Source organism: Sphaeramia orbicularis, chromosome 13 (genome assembly GCF_902148855.1).
Source record: "Sphaeramia orbicularis chromosome 13, fSphaOr1.1, whole genome shotgun sequence".
NCBI lineage: Eukaryota > Metazoa > Chordata > Actinopteri > Kurtiformes > Apogonidae > Sphaeramia > Sphaeramia orbicularis.
Window position 1 is genome coordinate 43,620,166 of NC_043969.1, and position 27,866 is coordinate 43,648,031.

Consider the following 27,866-nt stretch of genomic DNA (forward strand, 5'->3'; position numbering starts at 1 on the left):
TACATTAACATAATCTGCCTAGCGACATGCGGGAGCGCAGCCTCTGATTGGTTGATATTTTCAAAATGAGAAAAGATGACACTGTATTTTAAGATGTTAAACACGGACAACTCTTTGTATTTTCATCAAAATTGGGTTTTCATAGTTTCAAAATAATTCTGAAACATAATGGAAGAATCACTCTTTGTCATTTTTATTTATACCCCCTGTACAGGTTCTGAATTTTTTAGCCAATCAGAAAAAAAAGGAGGCCGATGTTGCCCAATAAAAATAATCGTTTTGTTTTAAGGAGTTTTTTTTTTTTTGTACATAGCTGTTTTCTTGTATCATTTGTTGCCTCAAGTAAAGTTTAAGGTTATATTTTTTAATGAATTAGAAATATATATATATATATATATATATATATATATATATATATATATATATATATATATATAATTTATTTATTTATTTTTTAATTAAATTTAGTCTTATTTCCGGAAATCATATCTGGTTGTGGTGGATCCTTTCAAAATAAGACGCGCGAAGTACATAGATATAGTTACCCACTTTGACCACATGAGGTCAGTGAGTACACATAGTTAAACAACACCTCACAACACCTCAATGCGTTAACAGCACATTTTACTTGATTTTATAGGTACAATAGCTCATATGTAGGCATTGTTAGATCTATCTATCTATCTATCTATCTATCTATCTATCTATCTATCTATCTATCTATCTATCTATCTATCTATCTATCTATCTATCTATCTATCTATCTATCTTCATCGGTTCAGTCTAGTTCTTTTATTCTGTTTTCAGTAGCAGGTGGAGAGTCATCTGAAATAGATCTGAGGAGACCACAAATGTATTTGTGTTGTTCATCCTTGATATTGCATGTTTATTTTGTGAGTTAGACATTATAATTAAAAATTAGGTTCATGAGGTTGAGGTTCATAACATGCACCCTGTCAGATCTATTGTATCTGTCAGATATTTGGTGGCAATAATAACGTTTTCTGATGACATATCTCTTTATCCTGATTCCGTGTTTCCTGATTGGATGACCTGTATCATCCATCACTGGGTCTTCATCAGTCTTAGACTTGAGGATCACTTTAAAAAAAAAAAAAAAGTGTCAGAAACATTGAGCAAAGCCAGTTCTGAAACTCATCCATTTCCTTCTATTGCTGTGGATTATTATAAAGTATTAAACACTGAACCGTGATGCTGACGAGTCCTTTTCCTACATTAAAAACTGGGGAAACTTTGGGACTGTAATAAAGCTTCTGCACTCCTTCACATTTGTTTATAATCTCACACTGGTATTAGAATACCGTCACACCAGCCTAAATTAAAAGGAGAGCCATGCTTTACTCGTCTGCTTGTAATAAATCTTACCAAAGGCGAAGAAACACTTAAATGGAGCTCAACTTAATCTTACTGAACTACTGTTACCTGGGGAAAATGGAAAATTAATTCTCTGCTTTTCCCGGAGGCGTTTTTACTGAGGTATCTTGGGATCAAATTGCCACGTCTGAAGATTAGACATAACTTGCGTAACTTGTTCCAGCACGTCTAACGGCTGATATTCAGAAATTAATAACCTCTCTGAGAGCCCCACCTGAAGCCAAGATAAAAATACACAAAGCTTTTCCATCAGACAGGAAATAGAACGAGTTTAGGCCAAAATCCAAATGTTATTACCATAAAAGGCTGAGTGTGTCTGTGTGTGGATTTAGACCTCTTTATGAAATTACATTATGGAGATTTAGGGAATTAAACTGCACCTCCACAATGTAAATAAAAAGTTTTAGTGAAAGAAGCTACTCTGAATCATTTTTCTGCATAATAAATGAATATCAAAAAAAATATCATCTTAGCTAAAATGTAATAGGAGTCTGCAGACGTAAACACTGTTGAATGTGTTCGAGAAAGTAATTCTAATATTATGATGATATCATTTTGCTTATTTGGTCAACAGGGTGAAGTCCGTCTGTGTTATTCATGGATAACAGTATGTGGTCGTCTGTTTATGTAATTAAACAATTAGTTAAAAAACAAAACAAAAAAAACTAAATTTATCTTGGTTACTTCTTTCTAATGGACCCAATTTAATATTTATTCATTACATTGTATGGATTTTTTGATGTAAAATAATTAAAGTACATATAAATAGCCTACAGTCTCTCAAAACTGAACTCAGAACAGTATATGAAGCAACAAATTCATCAACAAAATGAACAAAAATGAATAGAATTAGCAAAACAGCATCTACAAAAATGAACAAAGTAACCAAAAACTGAGCTAGGATGAGCAAAATAATGAAAAAGTGAACAAAATGATGAACAATTAACAAAATGAACAACAAAAATATGCAAAACAATGAGAATATTTATAAAATTAGCAACAAATATACAAAATTGAACAAAGTAATCAACAAAAAGAGAAAACAAAAAGGACCAAAATGAGATTAAAAAAAAAAAAACCAAAAAAACCCTCTATTGTGAATGAAATAAAAAATCAAATTCTGAACAAAATAGACCCACAAAAAATAACAAAAACAAGAAAATTAGCAAAATTGTCATAAGTATGGGCAAAATGGTGAAAATGAGCAACAATCTTACAAAAATGAATCAACAAAATGAGCAAAGATGAACAAAATAATCAAAAAGTCAAAAAATGATTAAAGAAAACAATAAAACAAAAATTGAACAAAATTAGTAATTCAAATAAGCAAAACAATAAGCAAATGTAGAAAAAGTAGCAAGAAACTAAGTTTAAAAACAACAACAATAATGAATAAAATAAACAAAATGACTAAATAATGAACAAAACAATAAAAGTGATCCAAACAATATAAGCAATACAATCAACCACATGAGTAAGAATGATTATGAAGAGTCACACACACACACACACAAAAAAAACAAAATTAATAACAAAAAAGTGTAAATAAAAACTAAAAAAGTAGATAATTCAGACAGAACATTACAAAATAAGGAACAAAATACAGCAAAAATGCGTAAAATGAGCACCAAAAAAAAAAAAGAAAAAGTCAAAGTAAAAATGAAAATAACCAATAAATATATTAAAGAAATAAAATGATAAACCTAATGATAAAAACGAACATAATCAGTAAATGAAGCCAAAAACTAACACTGAAATGAAATTAAACTGAAAACAGCGGGACATTGACCTGATTATTGGTTTAAACCGGGCCAAAGCGGGCCACTTGGTCGTATTTGCTCCAAAGTGCGCAGTGGTTGCGGGTGTCCTGGGCGCAGGCGGACGCACGGTGGCGCAGCGGACCCCTCGGAGGGCGAGTGGAGCGGGGATCCGGGATCTGGGGGGAGGGGGAGAGGGAAGGGGAGGAGGCAGCGGACGGAGCCGCCGCCACAGACGCGCAGTCCGGCCACATTTCACCAGAGGACACCGACGCACGAACCCTCCGACGGCGGAGACAGGATCAGGTCCCGCTGCACGGGACACACCAGCGCATTATCCCAGCAGGACTCTGTTCCCAGGACGACACCCCACGCACACGGCGCTTAGGATATAAGTTATTTACAGCAGATCGAGAAAGAACCCGGAGACCGTGGAAGATGGGTTCAGTCCCAGCCATATCTGTCCTGGTTTTGGGCATTGTGGTTCCAGCTCTGTCCGGATACATTGAGGTAAAAACACCGAATGTATTTACAGATTTACGCAGTGCCGTGTGAAGGTTGTCCTGATCCACACACACACCTACACACACACACACACACATACACGCGTGGTTTTGTGATGAAAAAGCAGATCTTTTCGGCCTGTGTGGAGCATGTCTCTGCTGATCCACTTACCCAGACCCTGCTTTATTTCTCATCTGATTGTTTTATGAATGAGCTTTAAACACTTTTTCCCACAGAAGTAACGGGACGTGCGTGGTTTGTGTGTTTTGTGCGTCATTGTGTAGTTGTAGGAGCTCATATGAGAACAGGTTTGAGTCTTGGATGGACGTGAACCAGCCCACTTTGGTTTATGGTTCAGCTCACTGTTGTGCTGCTTGATCTCAGTTTGTTGGTGTGAGTTGAACTGTGTGGACTTTTTGCTGCAGAGATGGTCCTGCGTGGGGCCTGTGGGACCCGGACTGGACTTCTTCTGCCCAGGGTCTCCAACATCTTAGTGTGCAGAGGTTAAACACATCTGCATGTTTTCCACTCAGACAGGATGGAATCTGGGATGTGTCAGAGGCTTCACAGAGTCAATTGTGGGTCTTGAAGTGGATGTAGATGGAGGTTTTTCTGGCGCTAACACACCCACTCCCACTTCCACTTCCACACGTGCTCTCAGTCCTTACCTACCTTATACCTGCTGTCCTATTTTCCTGCTGCTTCACCAGTTGTTGTCCCTGGACGATGATGCCTTCACTGACGTCTGTGTTATAGGATGACAATGCACCCATTTTCAGAGCCAACCCCCCCCTCACACTCAGACTCACCCTCACCCCCACCTCCCCCTTTCCACTTCCACTTCCCCTCTACAAACACAACAAAAAAGAGAGTAAACACCAGTGTTCCTGACAAAACACTCTAACACCACGTCTCGTCCTGGCTCTGCAAACTGGATGTCAGGGAAGGTTTCTCTCTCCTCTCTCGCTCTTTCTCCTGCATTTGCGACAAACCCTCGGCCATTTTGAGGCAGTATTGGCTGGCATTGTGTGTGTGAGTGTGTGTTGTAGTGGTGGTGTTGGGGAGGAGGAAGAGGAGGAGGGGGGGGTAATAGTTATTATGTCCCCTCAACAAAATCCATGCTGCTGCACTCTGTCTACAAAGACCCGTCTGACTCTGCAATGATCGCCTCCGACAGCCTTCCTAACTGCTCAGACGTGCTGATCAATAGCGTACAGACTCTCCAGAGGTGATTAATGGATGGGATCAATACGTTTTCCTGATCAGTCACCCAGATTAAATTGAGGAATTTATGGCGCTTTGACTGTGAGATGCATGCTGAGGTGATTTAATGATCAGCGTGTGACCTACAGGGAAGAGGTCGAGTCTTTGTTTGATATTTCGGATGCAGTCCAACATCACCTGCACTGAATATGGATGCACAGCGGATGGGTTAATATTCATGGTTTGCATCTGCTTTTCCTCCAGATACGCATAATCGTGCACTAATGTTCACCTCAGACAGTCACCTCACGCATCGAAAACACAGATGATTTAAAAGCAAGAAAATAGAAGAAACAGGATGAAAGATGAGTGATGAGTGATGAGAGAAACAAACAGATTACATTTTAGAGGTTGGAATCACAGTCATTCACAATATTGTTACGATACGATGTCCACAGTAACAGCAGTATCACGATACACAACTTCTATGATGCATCACGATACCTGTAGGTGTATTTCCATTCAAGTTTGTTATGCGCATTTTAATCTGAATATGAGAAAACATCGAGGAAATGCAGTTTGACACTCAGAAGAAGTGGAAATGTTATTGTATTGATAAACATTAAATCCCAGCTACTCGGAGGATCTCTGTGAAAAAGCAATTTCACATATAAATACCAAAAGGTTCATAAGAAAGAAAGTAAAACAGGAGTAAAGAAAGTAAGAAAGAGATAAACAAACAGTATCAGTGATTTCCATGACTTTAAAGTCCTCTATGAGGTTTATAACCTCTTTCATTCATAATAATATGTTGAAATACCTTTTAAAATGGATGCATTTCAAGTGAAATGTTCTCAGAATTCAGTGTCACATCATTTAATGACTTGTTTCTACCTTAGTTGTTTTGTTTTTTTGCATAATTTCATCATATGTTTTACCATGTGTTATTTTCATGTTGTTACACTGTATTTGGAGACTGAGCTCAAGAAATGGCATTATATGTCATGCCATTTCATATGGCACTTGGTGTTCTGTACGTACGCATTTTCGACCTTTCGTGTGTTATTCCACGCCATTTGATCAGTTGTCAATTTCCACCAAGTGCGGGGTATTTGACACATCAGTTCAGGTTGGAGAGGGGGCTAATAACGGCATGTAGCTTAAAATGCGTACAGATAACACAGCAATTAAAAGTGGCGTGAATATTTATGCAAGTCATGATATCACATTGGTATTTGTATTGTGGCATTTAAAGTTGTTGTTTTCATCTTGTCACGTTTTTGTTTCGTTGTGTAGTTAACTTGTTGCATCAGTTTGGTCTTATTGCCTCGTTTTCATTTGTTACGTTGTTGTTGTCTTATTAAAGTATATTTTTCATTATTTTACATTGTTTTCATTTTGTGTCGTTTATATTTTGTTACATAGTTTTTGTAGTTTTTACTGTGTTATGTTGTTTTCATGTCATTAAATTGTTTTTGTTTTGTTACGTAGTTTTCATGTTGTTATATTTTTATCTTGCTGGGTTGTCATTGTTTTGTTAGATTGTTTCCATTTTGTTACGTCGTTTTTGTTTTGTTACATAGTTACAATTTTGTAGCTTTGATTTTGTCTTGTGTTACATTGTTTTCTTCTTTTTATATATTTTTAATTTTATTACATTGTCTTCATTTTGTGTTGTTTTTGTTTTTTTACATTGTTTTTGTCTTCTCACGTTTTTACTTTGTTACATTGTTTTCATTTTCGTACATCGTTTTTGTTTTGTTACATAGTTTCAATCTTGTAGCTTTGATTTTGTCTTGTGTTACATTGTTTTCGTCTATATATTTTTAATTTTATTACATTGTCTTCATTTTGTGTCATTTTCATTTTGTTACACTGTTTTTGTCTTGTCATGTTGTTTTTACTTTTACGTTGTTTTCATCTTCTTACATCGTGTATGTTTAGTTACATCGTTTCCATCTTGTAGCTTTGATTTTGTCTTGTTGCATCGTTTTTACTTTGTTACATTGCTTTTCATCTTTTTATGTCGTTTTCATTTCATTACATTGTTTTCATATTGTGTCATTGTTTTGCTAAACAGTTTTTTGTGACGTTACATTATTTTTGTTTCATCTTGTAGCAGTTTTGAAACAGACTGTGTGTTGTTTCGCCTTTGATCTTTAAGAAATCCCAATTCGTCATTTATCCTGATAATTATCGTCATTTTTAATCGTCATGACTATTGCAGCCACTTCACCCAGTCCTACTTACCTCTGTATCCGTATAATGTCCCACCTTTTGACACGACTGCAGTATTCAGATAGTATTCATGGCCCGTGCTGCATTAAACTGCTTTCCAGTAATGAATCTCCTGTGTCGACAGTGTGTGTGTGTGTGTGTATGTTGTGTGTCGGTGTAGGTGTTGGTGTGTGCAGATCAGGCCGTTCTGGACACACAACTGAAGCAGACATGACTGTGCTGACATGCTGACTGCACATGCCGCCCTGGACCTTGGGCTTGAATTTATTAGTAGTAGAGAAGCTCCTCAGATGCGCGTTCACGGTCCAGGTCTCTTCAGTTATCGCTGTTTTATTCCCTCTACTCCACCGCTCACCCTCCATTATCCTCCTCTCTTTGTGTATTTTCTTTGCTGATGTATCACTGGACCAGACGGCCACTTTTTTTTGTTTCACACTTCCTCTTTCTTAGCAGTTTTGGGGATTAGCCCGTGACTTCAGCTGTGTAAACGGCTTTGTTTTGTCAGATAACTGTGAGAGTGGCTGATAGTGAAGCTTTTGTTTCTTCAGCTGTGTCCCCTTTACACCCAGGCTTCAAAAGGGCTTTTCCGCACTGATTTCTACCTCTTTTTTTTACTCTCTCAATCTTCTTGCTTCATAATCTCTTATCACTTCTTGTATCCAAAACACAGCGAGTATGTTCTTATTTCAATCTGACTCCAATCTGACATGTGCAGCTGTGTGTTTTCAGGAGATGGTTTAGAAATTACAGCGTACGCCAGAGGATATACAGCAGGTTGGAGTGGAGAATTGCATCACACTGAGGCATTTGCTGATATGGTTCCCAGTGGATTAATGGAAAACAGAATATCTGGAACACTTAATGCATTCAGGACATTTTATTCTCTGCTGACTTAAGCAAGCAAAGATTATCACAGCCATGACACACTGAGTAAAAATGATGAGTGTTACACAACACACCATCTGATTTTTTTTTTTTTTTTCCCCAAGTACGTCATAAAATGCAGAAATCCTTCCACTGGGGCTTCACCATCGACTGCACATATCATCCTCCAAAGCGAGACTGGGCTTGTGAGGAAGGTGGTTATTTAAAGGGTGTAGTTTTAACCCTTTATAGGGCACACATAGAAATACTCTGACATTCTAAATATCAACCGTGGTGTATTATTGGAGGACATAAAAAGACTTTATTACTTTTGTGAAAATGTTCATATTTTTTATTGTCATGTATAAAATCAAGGTCAAGCAAGTTATCATATTTGGTTATTTATCTGTAAGTGGCTAAAAACATAAAAAATCCAAGAAGTAAATATAAAAAAATACAAGAAAAACACATGTACGGTGAAAGGAGTTACTGGAGTTACTGTGGAAACACTGTCATCTTCTACAACATTGACTCACCAGTAAAATCCATGGAGTTGGATCAATGACAGTGGATGGACAAACTGGGTTTATATTCAGTTAATGATAGATTGGACTGAATAAAACACTTTTTCTTAATTTTTTTTTCTGTTTTAATATAATAACGTTTGAATTTATTGTGAGGTTTTATGAACATCTACATTATCAGTAAATTCAACTTAAGAAAATAGATGATTTCCACTGGAAAAAATGTAAAATTCAGAGGATAATATTATAACAAATGGTGATAAATCACTTAGGAAAGGTTAAATGGAGAGAAAAATTCATTTGGTAACTGCCACAAAAGTCACACTAGGTGCTTATGGGTTAAATGGGATCTGTTTTGCCAGTTAATGTTGCCCCATAGGAAGGAAAGGATACGCCAATCTTGTCCATGATGTGCAGGAATGTCACTGTACAGGGCCCTTTTTTGTAAGAGCTGCAGCAATTTGTCAATCAGTCGTTGACTATTACATCAGTAGGCAACTACTTTGATCATCAGTAACCAGTCTGAGTGATATTTTTGGACATTAAAGTCCAAATCTCTCCGATAACAGCTTATTAAAAATGAGCATTTTCTCTTGTTTTTCTGTATTTTGCAAAACTTGACTTTTGCAGAAGGACTGTCAATTAAAGAAGACATATGAGGATGACATTTGGGATTTTGGGAAGCACTTTCTCACCATTTTCTGACATTAGAACAAACAATTAAGTGATTAATCAAGGAAATAACTGATGGGTTAGTCATCCAAGAAAGTTTCATTCCTAATATTATACATTTTATAACCCTAGCACTCTAGTCTCAGGAAGTAAAAGGTTCTTTCAGAGCATCAGTTCTCAAATTCCCATAAATACCAGGCAGATTAGTCTACCGACGCAGTATTTACATGTCATTTTTTCATGCAGCTCTTCAAAAATCTCTATAAATGTGTGTCCAAAAGTGTAAAAACACAGTAAATAACTGTATAGAAAGCTAAGGCTTATTAAACACGGTGGATGAAGAAAAACGCTGCAACCAATTACAAATGTTCACTGCAGCCACCTTCACCCCCAACAAAGTATTATCCTTGAGCTGGGATAAAATAAGAATCCCAGGAACCATATTTAGACCCAGTGCAGTGGAAACGTGCTGAGATTAGAGGTCGACCAATGATGGATTTTTAAAGACCGCTCTGTAGTTTAGAGCTGGAAAAAGCTGATAGCCAAGTAATAAACCAGTATCACACTGTCTGAAAAGGAACAACTTTGACTAAGGCTGGGCGATGTGACCAAAAATGTTACCATGACAAAAACCCCAGCAGAAAACAGCAAGCATCAGGCTGAAGTTTGGTCCACAGTCAAAGTTATTTGTGGATTGAAAGTATTTTCAAGGCCAGAACATGGCAAATGTGTGGCAAGGAACAGAATATTTCAACTATTTAGAACAGTGTTTCTCAACCTTTTTTGAACAAATGCCCATTAATGGCATTAGGAGCCTCATGCCCCTGCCCCCCCACCCCTGGAAAAAAACTGCAACCACAACGGACTTGTTTGCGAAGGACGTCAGTAGGTAAAGCCCCCCTCACCTCATCATTGGCCACCTGGCGCCCCCCAAAAACAAATCTGGGATGGGGGGGGGGGCATGTACTTTATTCTATAAATAAGGTGACGGACCTGTTTGGGGAGGATGTGGTGGGGTTATTGAGCTCAGTAGGTAAAGCCCTCCTCACCTCATCATTGGCCACCTGGCACCCCCGAAAACAAATTTGGGACGGGGGTGGGGGGCGTGTGTGTTATTCTGTAAATAAGGTGACAGAGTTGTTTGGGGAGGATGTGATGGGTTATAGAGCTCAGTAGGTAAAGCCCCCCTCACCTCATCACTGGCCACCTGGCACCCCCCAAAAACAAATTTGTGATGTGGGAGGAGTATACCCCCCCCCACACACACACACTCCTTACACTGGGGGGTGGGAGTGAGTGATGTATAATGTTGTAATGTATAACAGTGACTAATGCCCCCCATTTGTGCCTGAGCGCCCCCCTCTCAACTTTCTCATTCCAAATGCCCCTGAAGATGTCCCAACGCCTCCTGGGGGGTAGTAAGAAATGTTAAGAAACACTGATCTAGAGGTTTAACAAAAGAAATACTATGGTGTAAGAAAAACACACTGCAGTAGTTGAAGGCTATATCACAATTTGTGACATAGTTTTGAGTCATGTCGCTGAGTTTATCAAGGAAAACGCCCAGATGACTCATTTTGCCAGCTATATATTTTTCCAACTCAAACATACAAATGTAAACTAGCATAAAAAAACACATAGGACACAGTGTTACCCATAATATCACCAACAAACACAGATCGTGCCAATTTTTTTGCCGTTCCTGATATTACATCACCCTAAATCCTCATAAATCTGGACCTTTGACTCTAAATGTTCAGCGATTATATAAATGTACAAGGAAATATTGTGATTGGATTAATAGTTCAACATCATAATATGAGTACACAATAAAACATTGGATTATTTTCTATGTTTCAGCAGAGAATGTAAAAAAAATTAACTTGAAACATAAAGTAAAGCAGTAATTAATGATAATAACTGTGATTTAATCTTTTTTTATGATACATTATGAAAATAATCATGATCATTTTATTGACCTGCCTGATCTTTGACTCTATTAGAAGGTAAATAATTGTTAAATTGAGCATATAAGTTATTGTCAAGTAGCTAAAATCTGGATAATTGAACATCAACTTATCATAATTAATCAGTAAATCTGGAACTAATTGTCAAAAGTACATTTTTTAAGTATATTTTGCCGACTTTTCTTTATTCCAATAGCTGGCTCTGTGGCGCAATGGATAGCGCATTGGACTTCTAGTAAAACTAACAGGAGAGATTCAAAGGTTGTGGGTTCGAGTCCCACCAGAGTCGGAGTTTTCTGCAGTCTACCAGTGTGGGATCAATAAAGTGTATTTAGTTAGTAAAAGCTCCCCTTGTTGCACATTATTCAGTCAAATGCGTTAATTGTTTGGTCTCTACATCTCACCTCCTCCACAGGTTTGTATGGGAAGTTCCTGGTGGTAGAAGAAAAAAAAACTGAAAAAATCTGTTCAGCATAAGTCTAAAATAAATGTGTTGCTGTGCTTCTTGCTCTTTTGGTTGCTGTCCTGTTTTTCCCTCCTATCATCCAGACTCTGCCTTGGTGTTAGACTGTGTGTTCTTGTAGGCGAGCATTGATATTAATGTGTGCTCTTGTGTGTGTTTACTCTGGATATGGGCTGATAGTGAACAATTGCATGTGAATGAATGCCCCCCAGTTGGCTGTGATTGCCGGGGCGGGTGCTTTGGAGCTGCCCGTTAGCAGGGCTGAATGATTCCCTATGCGGGCCTTTTGTGTGGCCCTGAATAGCCGGGACAACCCAGGGTGTCGTTAGCATACAGTACTGATCAAGATACCGAGGAGGAACGAGGGTGGGGGCAGACATTTTTACGCCTGAAAACCTCCCAAAACAACAATCAGTATCCTTCCCATTTGATAATAATCGCTGAGTTTTGTTGTGGGTGGTGGAGCATGGTTAACCCTTTATCGGGCAAGTGACTATTTTTGGTAATTTCTGCAAGCATTACAAGACAGTGACAGCAACAGTTCTAGTGAGTCAACAATCTGAGGTCTAATGTGGTCTACAGGGTCTGTAAGGTCCACCTCTGCATGAACAGTGAGTAGAACTGCTTTGTTAGGTACCATGAAGTAATGGTGCTAATGTAAGCTGGGGCGCTGTAAAGGGGGGGTAAACATGACAAATTCATGGGGCCCAGCATTTCTGGGGGGCCCATAGAGCAGAGGAGGGGGTCCAGTGGATACAGATTAGAAATTGGGAAAATTTTGTGGAAGGTCCGCTGTATAATAGAGGCATAGAAACTGGGAGTCGGACATTGAAAGCATGTTAAGTTTTACTTTCGCGTCACGCCAGCATTAGTTACGTTAGTTATGGACCGCACTCCCACGTCTATAACTGCTGCCCCTACCCCACGTACATACCCCCCACCACCCCCACTCCAACAAATAAATAAGACACTGAATTTTACAAAGGGCCCACATTGTTTAGCTTTCATGGGGCCCACAATTGCTAGCAGCGCCCCAGAATGTAAGTAATGATGTGCAAAGGGATAATGTGGATGTTGACAGGTGTCTGGATCAGCACTTATATCAGGGTGCTTGCACAGGTCTTGAAAGTCTTAAAAAGTATGGAATTTTGATACGCTGTTTTCCAGACCTTGAAAAGTCTAGAATTTTATGTGAAAGTCTTAAAGTATTGAAAAAAGTTTCTCTCATAGTTGAATTATAGAGTATGTACAAAGGCACATAATCTTGTAAGATAAGAAATACATAGTGAAACATATAAAAAGCCTGATATGATTTCACTAACTGGTACTGGAATGATTCTAGTGACACTTGTTTGTGTGATATTCATGGACTTCTATGATTTTCATATGTTTTGAAAATGTTTCTGTCAGTAAAACATAATTTACTGCGAATTATGCATTCATTCATTCATACATTTATTAAAATGTACGTTTCTACTACACACAACAGGTACAATGTCAACCAAAACAGTAGGAACACAAGTATAAAAGCACATAAAGTCAAGGTCTTGGGGAAAAAAATTGTAGTTTTGAAAAAATCTGGACTTTTTTTTTTTTTTTTTTTTTTTGGATAAAGAGCAAATCACCTGTATGTTGTTGCAATGTTCTAGAAGTGATGTTCTAATGTTCTAAAATATATGTTCCTTTCACCTTACATGTGTTTTTCTTGTATTTTTTATATTTACTTCTTGTATTTATTTATTTTTTGTCACTTATGGGTAAGGAACCAAATATGGCAACTTCATTAACCTTCATTTTCAACATAACAACCTCCGATCACACACTAAGGTTGAAATGTTGAATTTCAGAGTATTTCTACGAGCGCCCTGTAAAGGGTTAAAGCTGCTTCTTGCTTCTCCTTTAAGCTCCCAAGATTGCCTGTTTGACCTCCACCTTCTGCCATGTCACTCAAATTGACGGCAACAGTGTGAGCTCCATCAGCTGCGGATCTGTCTGGCTCGCCCTTGAATTTGTAGATTAGCACGTAAAACCGTGCTTTCAATTGTTGGGACAGCCCCGTATCCCCGTGAATCCTCTTAGCGACAAGAAACACAGGGTGCTTATAGATCTGCGAAGGGAAACGTACTAATCCCAGAGCCCTACCCTTCCCTGTCTGCTCATACACTCCGCCCGTTAACCCCCCCCCCACTCCCCAACTCTCGCCCACTCGCCTCAATCGAAGCCTCATTTCCACGCCCTGCGAAGGCAAACTGACTTCAAAGTATCTCAGAGAGCGTAGCATGACTCACCTGTGTGTAATATCAGTGGTGTTGGCTGGGCTCTGAAGTCTGATCTGTGCTCTCTGAATAACACTAAAGGAGGGATGATTGAATTTAAGCCTTCATTCTTTCAGATTCCTTCCTGCTGCTGCGTGGTTCATATGCAGTTTTCTGTCTCTGTCTGTCTTTCCTACACTGGATAAGTTGAGATTACTTAAAAAATGCCTTAAAAAATTTAAGTAATCAGTATGAAAACTGGAGTGTATTAAACTTAAATGCTTGATTTGAATGGAATTGCTATTTTAAGTACAACACACTAAATGCCAAGTTAATTTAACCTAAAATTTGTTGCAATGTCAATTGGTTTGTTTAATCATTAGACTTAATGTCATCAGTTCATTGGACTCAATTCCAAGTTGATTTGCATTAAAAAATCTTTTGTAACATAAATTGCTTTGTATAATTATTCAGCCAATATATTGTAGCGTGGATGGAAGTCAGGCAGGAATTCAGCTCAATGTAATTTGTCAGTACAGGAAGTGCTTTTAATTTTGCAAGGCATAAAGATTTGCAAAGAACAAGAACAATCATAGCTGAACAGGAAAGCCATTGTTCGGCCTATGGATATCAGTCATGATGCAGCTCTACAGAACTACAAAAACAAACACAAAAAGGTCAATAAACATTGGCAAACACACATTAAGTCCAATTTAACATTAACACCACAACCCCGCTGAACCCCTGCACATAAAAATAGCACATTTTCAACAACATGCCCAATACCCACAATGCAATGCGGAGATAAAAAGGTGTGGTCATTACTAAAACGTAATGATTTAAATTCATTCAACTTAAACTTTTTCGTACTTTCGACTATGTCTACAAATTAGTAGAATATATTTAATATTTTATAGTAATGTAGTAAAACTTAAATCATTTTAGTACATTGTAACTAAAGCATTTTAGTAAATACAAAGTCCGGGCTTACAGTGTATGGTCGGGCACTGGACTTTGATACTGGAATGGCACAGTCTGGATTGATAGATTCTGGGCATAGCAACATGATTGTAAGGCTATTCATACCAAAATTACTATCTCCCAAAATATTGGTCCTATCAACTTGCTGTTTTCACAGTTCTCTTCCTTGACCAAAAATACATATGTTTGCCAAACTGTAGCAGTCAGCTCTTTCCGGAATTTGTGTGATGCCCGAGACCAGTGGCGATTTCCCATAGACTGCAAGGGAAGCCCGGCTTCCCCTAAAATTACGAAAATTAAATGGTTAAATATGTACGGTTGTGTTGACATTTCATTGACTACAAATGTGTTAGAACACGCTCATCTCACAGACGAGTTCGTTCAGAATCAGCTTCATCCCAAATCAACGGACTCAATGTTGTTCACTTCTCATACATTCCCGTTGCGCTGTTTTCTCATTCGATCTCTGCTCAGTGCATTTGTCCGTAGACGCTCAGCGTCCATGCACTTCAATGGGACTGAGTGGAACAGTTTTTTTCATTGCCTCAAAACTGGAAAGTAATTGGATAAATGCCACGATGTTGTCCTGCCCCCGGATGCTCGGTGTCTCTGGGGGTAAATGGAGCTGTGGGTGGAGCTTGGCCGGGCTGGACGCCAAGCTTCCACATGCTGATTGGAGGATCAGTCGAAAGGCTGAATCCTGTTTGATTGACAGCTGTTTTCAGATCTACTCCTTCACTGACACAGTTCAGTTTAATACTGTCGTGCATTCTGCTGTGAAATCGAGAGAGAAACCACTACGAAGGTACTTGTTCATTTTTTGTTCACTGTAAATAAAACACACTCATTGTAATTCCTTGTTTCAATTTAACATAATTTCAATGTTTTCTTGTTTAGTTGATACGATAAGGTCACTGACCATTTTCTTAAAAAGGAACGGTCCAGAGACATGCACTGATAGGTTAATTGGTTAATCTAAATTGCCCATAGGTGTGAATGTGAGAGTGATTGTTTGTCTCTATATGTCAGCCCTGTGATGAACTGGCGAAGTGTCCAGGGTGTACCCCACCTTCGCCTGTAAGTAGCTGGGATAGGCTCCAAGCGACCCCCGTGACCCTAGTAGGATAAAGCGGGTTCAGATAATGAATGAATGAAGGAACAGAGGGCTGAATTTATTTTTAAATAACTTGACATTTTTTTTAATGTAAGCTGACAATGAGCTTCCCCTCTCTGAAGGACGAGCAGCCGCCACTACCCATGACACACACACAGAGTCCACTTCCCTTTTATAATATAGATGAATTGACTGCAGTGCATTTTCTCGTTATCAAAGCCGAGGTATTGGTACTAGTGTTTAAACTTTTCGATCAATAACCCCTGTGTTTCCTTCCCTCCTGTCCTTTCCTGTTTCCTTCCTCCCTGTGTCTTCCTCTAAGCCCGTGCATGTCTCCTGGAGAGTCTCCATCGACAGACACACTCTCAGCTCATCCCGGGGATTTAAATAGAGAGGCCTCATCAGGCGAGCCTTGTTCTCACGATACCGGGCTTTGTCGACCAGACTCTGCGTGCGCTTTAATTATCCCAGGCTACAGTCCTTTTTCTTTTCTTTTTTTTTTCTGCAGCTGGAAATGCATGTTTGTGTGCGAGTATTTCTCAGCCCCTTTAGCTCATCTCATTATATATTTAGTCTGTTTTTCTCAGTGAAAGATCCCGGGTGGCGGGCACTTGGCGCGCAGTGTAACGGGTTCATGAATGCACCGGTATATGGGCCAGTCTGCATCAGCGTCACAGCCCTCGTTGTGTACATTTGCAGCCAAGGTGAACACCGCTGCACCTGAGTCTGTAGTGTTTTTTGGCTCACCGCGGTTGCACGAGAATTCCTTTTGTCAGGTTATATGCCAGAGTGCTCAGGAATGCATAGCCTCAAGTGCAAACGGCTGGCGGTATTGTGCTCTTTTCCCTGCTACCGACTACACGCTCTAGACAAAAACATCCCCTTTAATCCGTCTGAAAGAAGCGCTGTCATTTCAGGCGTTATTTTTTAATGCATTTTCTGGTTGAGAGTGAGAAGGCAGTCATCGTAGGTGAGTTAAACCCTGTCACCCCCACCACCCCATTCAGCTGGTGTGTTTGTCCCTGCAGCTCCATGAGTCACTCTCGCTGCTTGGGTTTTTCTTCCCATGAATAAAATATCTGATGTGCTATCTATGAGTTATAGTGCACTTGTACGTCTGCATATGGCCCCGCCGGTGTCGTTCCAAAGTCCCTGTCTGTCCATACGTGACAAAGACGTCATCTGTTCCTCGTCCTCGTCTGGTTTTTCGTATCCAAATGAGGTCTGCACGAAAAAAATTCCTCTTTTGTCTGTAAAAAAAATAATGCAAAGTGGGATACAATAAAAAACCATGCAGCTAAGAATCAAAGCATCAGTTTAAGTATGTGGCAGGCGTCATTTGCTGTTTGCTCAGCTGCGTCTGAAAATGTAAGAAAATGAATTAGATGAGGTTTGTTTTTCTTCGGCAGAATTTCGTCTGTCTTGTCAAACACGGGATTGAAATCAGAGCCACTTTCCCAAACTTGAGCTATAATTGATGTGTCTTTTCTGAGCACTTTGTTTTTGTTGCCTGTTTTGTTTTGTTTTTTCATTCTTCTGTCTTTGTCTATTTATATGACTCTGCGGGTCCGTATTTCATATTTTTTGTCTGGAGTCTGTACAGCCTGTGTTGGGATGTGAAAGATAGTGATGTTCCACGTCAGTATTATTGGTGCATTCACTGTCAAAAACACCAGTGGTTTCTAATTAACAGCACAGCACTCTCACATTTTAATAATATATGCAAATATTGATTCCTTCGCTCAGACCTTTGCTTGCTAGTTTTCATGTGTACTTAACAGGAATAGTTTCACAGATAATACACTATAATCCGAACAATTTCAACACAAAAACGTTGGAAAGTTGGAAGAATAAAATCTGCCACTTTCTAAATGATAATATAGCATGGTTTTACAACTACATACATTTATCCCTTGTTTTCCTCTTTAAAGACAAGTTCATTGTGTCCATTTTTTCCTTAATGGCTAATGAGCATTGATTTTGCTTAGTTACTGTTTGTGCTGATTAACATTTGGAATTAGATTTCCTCCTGTGATCCTCATTTTCATCACTACGGCAGGTTTTCAGGTGTTTTCAGTCACAGTATTTAATAGAGTGGCTTTAACCCATAAGGACCCAGTGTGACATTTGTGGCAGTTCCCAAATGAATTTTTCTCTATATTTAACCATCCTTAAGTGGTTTATCACCATTTACTGTAATATTATCTTTTGTATTTTGTGTTTTTTCAATGTAAATCAGATATTTTCCAACATTTAATTCACCGATCATGTTCATAAAAGCTTAGAGTAAAGTTGAGGATTTTTATACCAGAAATAGAGAAAACAGAAGAAAAAGCAACTTTTTTAGCAAAATCTATCATTAACTGAACATAAACCCAGTGTGTCCATCCATTGTCATTGATCCAACTCTATGGGTTTTACTGGTTAATCAGTGTTGTAGAAGATGACGGTGTTTCCACAGTAACTACGGATCCTCTGAAGATCCAAATGGGTCATATCTGATGCCCATGAAAAGATGAATAACTGCATTTTACACCAATTATTTACATGGTGTAGTTGATCAACAGGGATTAAACAATTTATATCAGTAGATGATTTTGGTAGATGGTGGATGTTTGGGTCTTTATTGGTTAAACATGACCAACAGTGTTTTTAGCTCAACTAAATCCTTACATTTCTACATTTTACTTGATAAACAAATGTCTGTTGGGGTTACAGTTGACTAGTAGTATTTCTAAATGCTGATATGATCATGAAAAAGCCATCCTCACCGCTGTTGTTAAATTTCTTACTCATGTAGGTCTGGCCAAAAGATCATGATCATAATGACATGTTGAGGTAAAATTATGATTCACAGTCTGAATGACTGTTTTCTCATCTCCAAAAAAAAAATATAGGAAAACTACACCTAATACTATACGTTTTTGTTTTGTTTTCTCTGGATTCTTGATGTTTAGACTGTGTGTGATGCATTATATTGTTATATCTGACCAGAACCTTTGTCTATTTGCATCACTTCAGGCTGATATTATTACAACAATTTGACAATACCTAAAAGAAGTGCACAAACACATCTTCATTTTCCTGTATGTGCGACTACACTGTTTCCATTTATTACCTAGATGCTGTCTCCTAATTTATCCCACTGAGTTTTATAATAAATCTCTGCAAATCAGTCGCATTGCACTTTGAATTTCAGAAATGAGACCTGCAGCTGATAACCTCCTGTAATGGTTTTTCATCATTTCTTTCAACATTGTTAAAAAACACATTACACAAATTCTGCAAATAAATGTGGACTAAAACCAAACACCTTAGTGCAGAAAGATTCTAAAATATCATTGTAAACAAACAGAAATAAACTGACTATTACAGCATCCAATACAAATATCATTAATGCTACAAACCTGTATGTTATTGCAGTGTTTTTCAACCTTGGGGTCGGGCCCCCTCGTGGGGTCGCGTGGAATTCAAATGGGGTCGCCTGAAATTTCTAGTAATTGATTAAAAAAAAAGCTCACTAATAAAAAATATATGGTGAGTTGAGAGAGACAATCCCAATCCATTAAAGACATGACAAACTGTGAAGCTGAAACTGAAGCACTGTGGTTCTGTTTATCTTTCAAATGTTCTTTGTGGTCGGTTTCAGATGCTGTAGCTCTTTCATAATTCATAGTTTGAATTATTGTTTGTTCAGTATTAATTGTCAGCCTTGTAAATCCAAGCTGGACTGACTGTACATATCCTGACCAAGGAAAATCCAATTCTCACTTTGTGCAGTAATCTACACCTGGCTTTTCTGCCTCCGTCGATAATAATATACATTATATAGACTAACTGTCATCTAAAATTAACATTTATTTGCAACATAGTATAGCAAACTAGTACATGATCAAAAACAAATTAATTTTAGCAAAAAAAAAAAAAAGTCTCAGTTTTGAATGTCTGGGGTTGACAGAAATTTGTGATGTTAAAATGGGGTCACAAGCCAAAAAAGGTTGGGAACCACTGTGTTATTGTAATGCTCTGTGTAAAATACTGTATGTATATGAGGAAATGGACCATGTAAAACAACCATTAGCTGAGTAGGAAAGCGCTGTTATGTTTTTTTAATGACACAATCTGTACCATCCTTCTGAAAAGTTGCTCATATGACAGATTTGATAATGAGATTGCTCAGCCCTAGAACCAATTACTCAGCCATAACAATGAATCTATCGATCTGTAATAGAGTCGTGTTTATATTCAACTAAAATTAGATCTGAAAAATCCAAACCTAATGCTTTATTTACAGTATCACAGTACTAATTGCTGTCCCTGTTTGACACTCCCTATCTCATCTCTGTATTCCTGCCAGTGCACAGCCTTAGGCAACAGGACCCGTTTGTTCTGTTTGTTTTGAAGAGCCCTGTTAAATGCCTGTTTCATCAGGTTCTGCTCGTGTCCAGGTACAGTCTACGTACGTACAGAGTGCTGTGGTTTGATTTCCAGAGCAGGAAGTGGGAGGAGGAGGTGTTTCTGCTGCCTTGATAAGCTGCTGGATGACTGGCAAGCTGCCTCTCTGCTTTAGTGCTCTGTTTTGCTGAGCAACGCTGCAAAAATACTCCATGCGCTGCCAGGGAAAACAGAGCATGTTAGTTCCAGTTCCCTCCCTGTCCGTCTTCCTGCTTACTGAGCGCCTTTCATATCTTGCCTTTCTTTCCCCCTTTGCCTGTGGTGGAAATGGTAGCATCCAGGCTTTTACAAAGAGCAACATGGAGTCCATCCTGTTTTTGTTTTTTTTCGTAATTTATCCTTTTTTTTTCTCAGGAGAGAATAGGGAAATGAAAATGTCAGAACGGTAAGCGATAGAAGCAATGCAGTGTAACCGTATACCCCCAAGGAGAGGCCTGTGCTGCTGCAGCTGCTGCCGCCGCTGGTACTCGGGCTTTGTGACGGCCCTGTTAGCAGCCTGTCTGATACAGCACTTTCTCAAGGAGAAGGTGGCCAAGGACAAACAGCGGCCCTGTAGGATGGCCCACTTGGGACGCAGACAAAACACAGGGGCCATTTCACTTATAAAGACGTGAAGAGGGTGAATCTGACCTTGGACTTGTGAGGTGGAACAGATTTATTCCGCCTAATAAAAAAAGTTTTCTTCTTATTTTACCACTTTTATCTTTAGGCTCCTGTTCTCCAGCGTTGCAGTTAATTCACTGAAAGGCGGTTATTGCACATCCTGCCCTCACAAAGGAAATAAAATCCGAATGGGTTTGTGTGTCGTATAATTTAAACATAAGGCAAATGAGAGTTACAACACGACTGGAGGGAAATTAATGTAGCTTGAATGCTGGTGATTAACCCTGGGAAATAAAGGATGCTCGCAGACAACACAGATTGTGTCATGTATAATTTCACAGAGAGCATTTTCAGAAACGCCCCCGTCCTTGCCTTAATCTGTATTTCCTTCATCTTCTTAGCATTGAATGTACAGATTTCAGAACCTCATCGTGCAGGAATCAGTAAAGAGGGGCGGATATTTGTAAGGCTGTTATCGCTAATACTAGCGCTGTCCCAAATACCAGTTTATGAGCTCGGGAGCTTTGGAAGTAATCGACATTATGAGCCGACTCCAGCTCCGAAAACATTTTACAACCTGGACAGAACAACAGTCAAAGATACACACTATTTCAGATAAACAATAGTACTTTTAATGAGATAGCCATAGAAGTAGACCTAAAACTATAAGGCAGATGTCATTTTATATATACATATATATACACACACACACACACACACACACACACACACACACACACACAGTTTTTATCAGTTTTACCGTTTAAGGTCAACAAAAAACCACTAACCTACCTGTGTACTTCAAAAATTTCGACACTGAAAATGCAGTATACATGGACTCTGTAATCTGTGTTTCACTGCTACGAACTAGGTAAGTGTCAAATTAAATCTCAAGGAATAAATATGTCAAAAAATTTAAATGGATGAACATTAACCTCAAAGTTATTAACCAATATATCTGGAAATGAACTTCAGTCTGAACTTATAAAGCTTTAAAAAATTGTTCATTGAAGTTAGTATTTTTGTTTGTGAAGCCCTATGTTACTACATGAGCCAGTATTGGCACCAGCTTCTGCTAATACGATAGTCTGTATATTGTCCGTTAGCCCCATTTAATCATCCTAAGTTGAAGCACAGTAAACAGGATTTAAAAGTACAACGTGTAATCTATGTGAAAAATGCACATGTAAATGGATCCTAAATGTGCCTATCTACGATAACAACCTCTACAATAATTTCCATGGAAGCGATTTGGGAGATTTATTTAGTGAAAAGCTTGAAAATGTCATTGCGTCTCTTCTGCTCCTCTACAGCAGCAACATTGGATCATGCTAGTTAGTTAGCTTAGAAATGGCATGTGCTAATGTCACAACACAGACTAAATAGCACACGAGCATGTACGAATGTGATATATCGAAACTTTAGATAATCGATGAAGGAAAAATGGAAACGTAAACTGGAAAAAAAAAAAAAAAAAAGTGAAAACCTAGTTAACAATAAATATCCCAATAGCTGAAGCTAAAAGTTATCAGTGGTGATGGTTTATATATAGACAGACTAATGAATTGGTTGATTTAGCTTTGTTGAGCTGGTATCAATAGGAACCAATAGTTTCTAGGCTTCAAAACTGGAAATATTAATTCCAATGATAAGAGTCATATAATAAGAAATAAACATCAATAATAAGAATAAAAAGCTGCCTAATGTGGTTTCAGAGTGGAAATCTTTTGGGGCAGTTGTGAATATGGTGACAGCTGATTAATCATGTTCCTGATCCAAACTTTTATGCCGGTTGAGTTCCAGTTTTCTAAACAAATAGTGTAAGTGTTCGTCCATAAACTTAAACAACATAATGAGTTAAATTATAGGTAACAAATGTGACTTATTTACCTAATATTATTAGACTACACAGAGAAAAGCTAAAACAGCAAACACCAGATGCCTCAGATTCATCAGTTATTCACCTAATTGATTCTTTTCTTGTGTTATTACATGATATTTGTATAGGAATGTCTGCTGAGTGTTATTTCTCAAGGCCTTACAGTAGGAGGCATATTTAGCATTCTGCACCAGACTTCCTTTCAGCAGGCAGCGGCTGAGCTATGACCCTGATATTATCCTTGTAGTAGCTGTCTTATTAATTCTCGAACTAATGACCAGAAGAGGTTTCCTTTATCTGTCAAAAAGCATTATTAGAGGGCCATTTTCTCTTAAACATTGGTGAAAAATGACGTCTGTAGATCAAACCATGAGTGATCTAGGATTACAAGTTGTTGGAGCACTTACGCTGTCCAATGTCATTTAAGATTTTTTTGTTTCAGTCCGTCCTTTATGCATACTAGTGCCCTGAAAAGGCACTTTCTCATTACAAAATTGAAGCTCATGAATGCTGCAACCGTGCACTCCTATCAACCATCTTGATCTGAGATAAAAACCAATCAGGCACTCCAGAGAATTCCATTAGTTTGATGAGATATGAATATAGCTCCGAGCACAAATCTGAAATAGTCTGCTGTTTTCAGACAAACCCATTAAAAGTCATTTGATCTTCCACAGCTAATTATAGAGCGTTCCGAGCAGCCCGTCGTCCTGACCGGTCCCCACCCCCTCCATTCACCACCTACCCTCCGACCGCTCCCTTCAGTGTTCATCACGTCCTGGCCTTATGTTTCAGGAGTCTATTTAGCGTCAGTGGACCGTTATTGAGGCGCCGGAAGCTGGCAGGCAGACATTGAACAGGAATTTGTCAGCCTCGTAGTCACAGTTGTCATGCTGGTTTGGGTCCTTCAAAAGTGGAAATAATAGCTCAAAAGACTTTTAATTTATTTTGTTTAACTTTTACTTAACCACGAAGTCCGTTGAGATAAAATGTCTTTTTGTAGGGAGACCTGAAGATAAGAATCACTCCCATTTGTTTACATTAAATAGTGGAAAATACCTAATTTTTACATAAAAATGCAAAAATACTGAGCATAATATCATAATAAATGGTGATAAATCACTTAAGAAAGGTTAATTCTGGAGAAAAATTTTGGCATGTAATAGAAAAAGCATAAAAAATATTACAAAAATATAAACTTCTATTACTAAGATAGAACATGACCTTGAGCTACAGGGACATTGGTCCTATATTTAATATTATTTCACAGAAAAATTGCTAAAATGAGCAGGCATTCGATGCTACCGGCACATCAGTTATTCACCTAACAGATTCTTTTCTTGTGTTACTATGTCGTATTTGTCAGTCTCACAGTCACCGCTGTCATGCTGGTTTGGATCCTTCAAAAGTGGAAATAATAGCTCAAAAGATTTTTATTTAATTTATTTTGTTTAACTTTTACTTAACCAGGAAGTCTGTTAAGATAAAATGTCTTTTTCAAGGTAGACCTGAAAATAAGAATCACTCCAATTTTTTTTTCTACATTAAATGGTGGAAAATACCTAATTTTTACTTAAAAATGCAGAATATTGAGCATAATATTATAATAAACGGTGATAAATTACTTAAGAAAGCATATTTCATAAGAAAAATTTATTTGAGAACTGCCACAAAAGTAGCACTGGGTCTTTATGGGTTAAAAATGGCATGTAAATGAGAAAGAGCATTAAAAAATGTTTAAAAAAATATGAACTTAGAGAATATAGAATACGCCAGTGAGCTACAGTGACATTGGTCCTATTTTTTTCTTAAACATTGGTTCTATTTTGAATATTATTTCACAGAAAAATTGCTAAAACAAGCAGGAGTTCGATGCTGCGGACACATCGGTTATTCACCTAACTGATTGCGCTCTTGTGTTACTACATCGTATTTGTCAGCCCCATAGTCACCGCTGTCATGCTGGTTTGGATTTGGGATCCCTCCCTGAGAAGTAGCAGCATTCCACAGAGGGGTCCCGCTTCGTAGGGAGGCACACAGGAGGTGGGGGGGGCAAGGTCAGACTCATGACAAGAGGGCGGTATATATAGATCGGCCTGGAGATGGATGCTCCTGCTGTGGAGTCTGTGTCTTCTCCATAGAGATGACTGATTAGCTGTTAGCCTCAGCATGCCTCTCTGGAGTTGTACTGTTCTCCCATCTGATTGAAAGCCTCCTCCCCCCTCCCTGCAGACGGGCAGAGGGAGGACGGAGCAGGGCTTAATGACAGATAAGCATATCTATATTACATTCATCATTTTCCCGGCTGAAGACGGCCTCTCCTCTCGCTTTGCCTGAAGCATCACAGGCTAATGCAGACATGTGGATTGTGTCTCTGCTCTGCTGCTCAGTGTCTGCAGGGGAGGAGAAGAGGGGCAGGGAAGTCGGCAATCAGAGCACAGATTCATTTAAAATCAGCCTGGGTGGTCATGGGAGAACGCCGCCTCATGCAGGGAGAAGAGAAAAACTCAGCTGCTGTGCTTAATGTACATCCGAGTGGTAATCAGACTGAGGCCGGGTGTCGTCAGTCACTGTGACTGAACATTTTAATGTCATCTCCTTTCACCGTGAGGACAGTAAGTATAAATGTTTAATTTGCTCCATGAGCCAAAAATCCATTTCAACCTCTCCTCTGCGGGAACTTTTCAACCAGTGGACATCAATCTATAACTTCTGTCAGAAGTAGAATTGAAACATCAGACAGAAGAACAATATCAATATCATATGCAATATTACCTTTTCAATTCCATCCCAGTATTACTCATCAGATTATACCCACCATTACCATTCTTTTCAATATCGTGTGATAATTAATAATATTTCCAAGTAAAACAGCATATTTTAGAGGGTTTTCTCCAATATTATAATACTTAAGTGTTTATTAAGCATCGTAGCACCTAAGCTGCACAAACAAAAAAATTCAAAACCAGCCGGAATAGAACATGATTCTTATGCAAATAACCTTGTTAAAAGCAGGGATTGTCTATGATGCCTATGAATTAGCAAAGTTTGTATCACCCGTTCACTTCATTAATTTGTTTTGTGTTTCTTCGCAGTATTTCATTATATTTTGCTCTACATTATACAAAAATTTGCAAAACTGCACAATTTTCAGTTAACAATAAAAACTTTGAGAGTACATTTTAACTGAAGGAGGTTTTTTAGTGTTTGCAGCATAGAAACATTGTAACTTGGAAAGCACACCAACCAGTTTGATTCTCATTTTTTGTGACTCTCCAAAGTTATTACACTAGTTTCAGCTTTAATTGTTGGTATATTTTTCTGTTTGAGTGGACCTGAATTACTTATTTTGCTGTTTTGCAGAGATATTCAGTCATCTAATATATACATCACATTATTTTGGACTAATTTTATGCAACCATGTGGGGAAATATCAGGTAGGAACACAGTGTTGGCAGAAACATCAATACTTCATTGTTTTTTTTTGGCTTTTCTTGTTCATTTAGCTTGGCTGTAGGTGGTGAATTTTGCTATTCTTCACGCCATATTAATAAGACTTAATAATGTTGGTGAATTTCTGTCGTGTTTGAAGAGTTTTCTTTCACCGCTGAACCCGACTGTGCAGGATTGACTTCTGAAAACTGGTATCATGCTGTTTGATATTTACAAACGCCTGCTGTGGTTTTTGTACTTTTACATGAAAGATGGTAAAATTAGTCACAGTTTCAAAGCTAAAGGTCTGTTTTCGATGACAGCGGTGGTTAGGTCGACGGCGTTCTTCTCTCTCACGGTGTCTCTTTGTATCATTCTTGTGGAAATGTTGTTGTTGCGTGTCCTTGCTCTCGTTCTTTCTCCTGGCTGTTCTCCTTCTCCAGCGTGGCCTCGGTATAACTCGTGGCTGCCTTGTAGCAACTGGCTGTGATATTTCCATGTTGTCCTTGAGAACGTTTCCCCCCCGCCTGCTCTCAATGTCAGCTCCCATGAAGCAGCATTCCCCCCACAGTCTGCGATTTAGACTCGGTGTTCTTGCTGCGGAGTGTACCACACCACACATTTTAGGACAAATTGGCTATTCTATGTCTCTTTTCCCCGGAACAGTTTGTCCTCGTGCTCCCGTCAGCCGCCCTCCTCTCACTCTACTATCTCTCTATTACACATCTCACCTCATTTTCTCCTCCCAATTTCTACTTTGCTTGCTCAACAATTTCGTGCTCATTAAGTGAGGGAGACCGGGTGGCTGAGAGAGAGACGTCAGTGACAGGGGTTGAAGGCCTGGCCGAGCTGCCCCCCGTTACTCCGGTTTCTTTATTGACAAGTCTGCCAAGCCCTGCTCCGTCCTGAGGAGCAGTGGCGTCGTGCTGCATGCTGATGAGCGCGGAGTCATCCAGCAGGAAAATGAAAAACCGTGAGTGGGAGTGACGGAAAGGGAGGAAGGAAAGAGGAAGGTAGGAAGGATGCGGCAGAGTGTTTTCCCTCAGCCTGGAGGATGAGAAGGGAGGACGAGAAACAAGAGAAAGTGAAGTGAGCACAGGTCATTTCTCCCAAATCCCCTCTCCTCAGCGGCAGAGATTAGGCGGCAGGGCTCTCCGGCAGACGAGAGAGAGGCACACTCCTGTGTCTAATCCTCCTCTTTTAAAGTGCTGAGAGTGCAGTACAAAGTGGAGAAAGACTCGGCGTCCACATAAAGCAACCCGCGCAAAACACAGGCCTATAGTTCAAAACAAACTGAGCCCCGTCTAACAATCGCCTAAGCCCTAAATCTCCCATGTAGCCTATGCCAAGAGCTGAAGCCGCCACCTACATTTTCCCGCCCAGCTATCGCTTCCTGGCAGGCTCCCGCTCCTGTCACATCACCTGAAATTTGCAGCTGGAAAAGCGAGTGCCGTGTCAGAAATACCCCCGCAACGCTCATTAACTTCTCTGGCTCTGTGATGTCAAGCTTAGACGCACAAATGACAGAGATACACACTCCATACACACACACATCCCTCT

The 27,866-nt window shown here is 39.0% G+C and overlaps 1 protein-coding gene and 1 non-coding gene across 6 annotated transcripts in view; both read left to right on the plus strand.

The window, feature by feature from the left end:
* Positions 1–3,373: 3,373 nt before the first annotated feature.
* LOC115431029 (amyloid-like protein 2) overlaps positions 3,374–27,866 on the plus strand; it is a 123,897-nt gene continuing 99,404 nt past the window's right edge. For 3 of the 5 annotated variants that reach the window (XR_003937047.1, XR_003937046.1, XM_030151264.1), the window contains exon 1: positions 3,374–3,662. Coding sequence is in view for 3 of the 5 variants with exons in the window: in XM_030151264.1 (XP_030007124.1) it covers positions 3,591–3,662 (72 nt within the window). In the remaining 2 variants the exon portion in view is untranslated. The remainder of the gene's footprint in view (positions 3,663–27,866) is intronic. The other 2 variants (XM_030151262.1, XM_030151265.1) reach the window with 1 other exon arrangement.
* Positions 11,323–11,413, plus strand: trnar-ucu (transfer RNA arginine (anticodon UCU)). Its single transcript is given in 2 exon segments — positions 11,323–11,359; positions 11,378–11,413. It is a non-coding gene; the product is annotated as a tRNA-Arg (tRNA).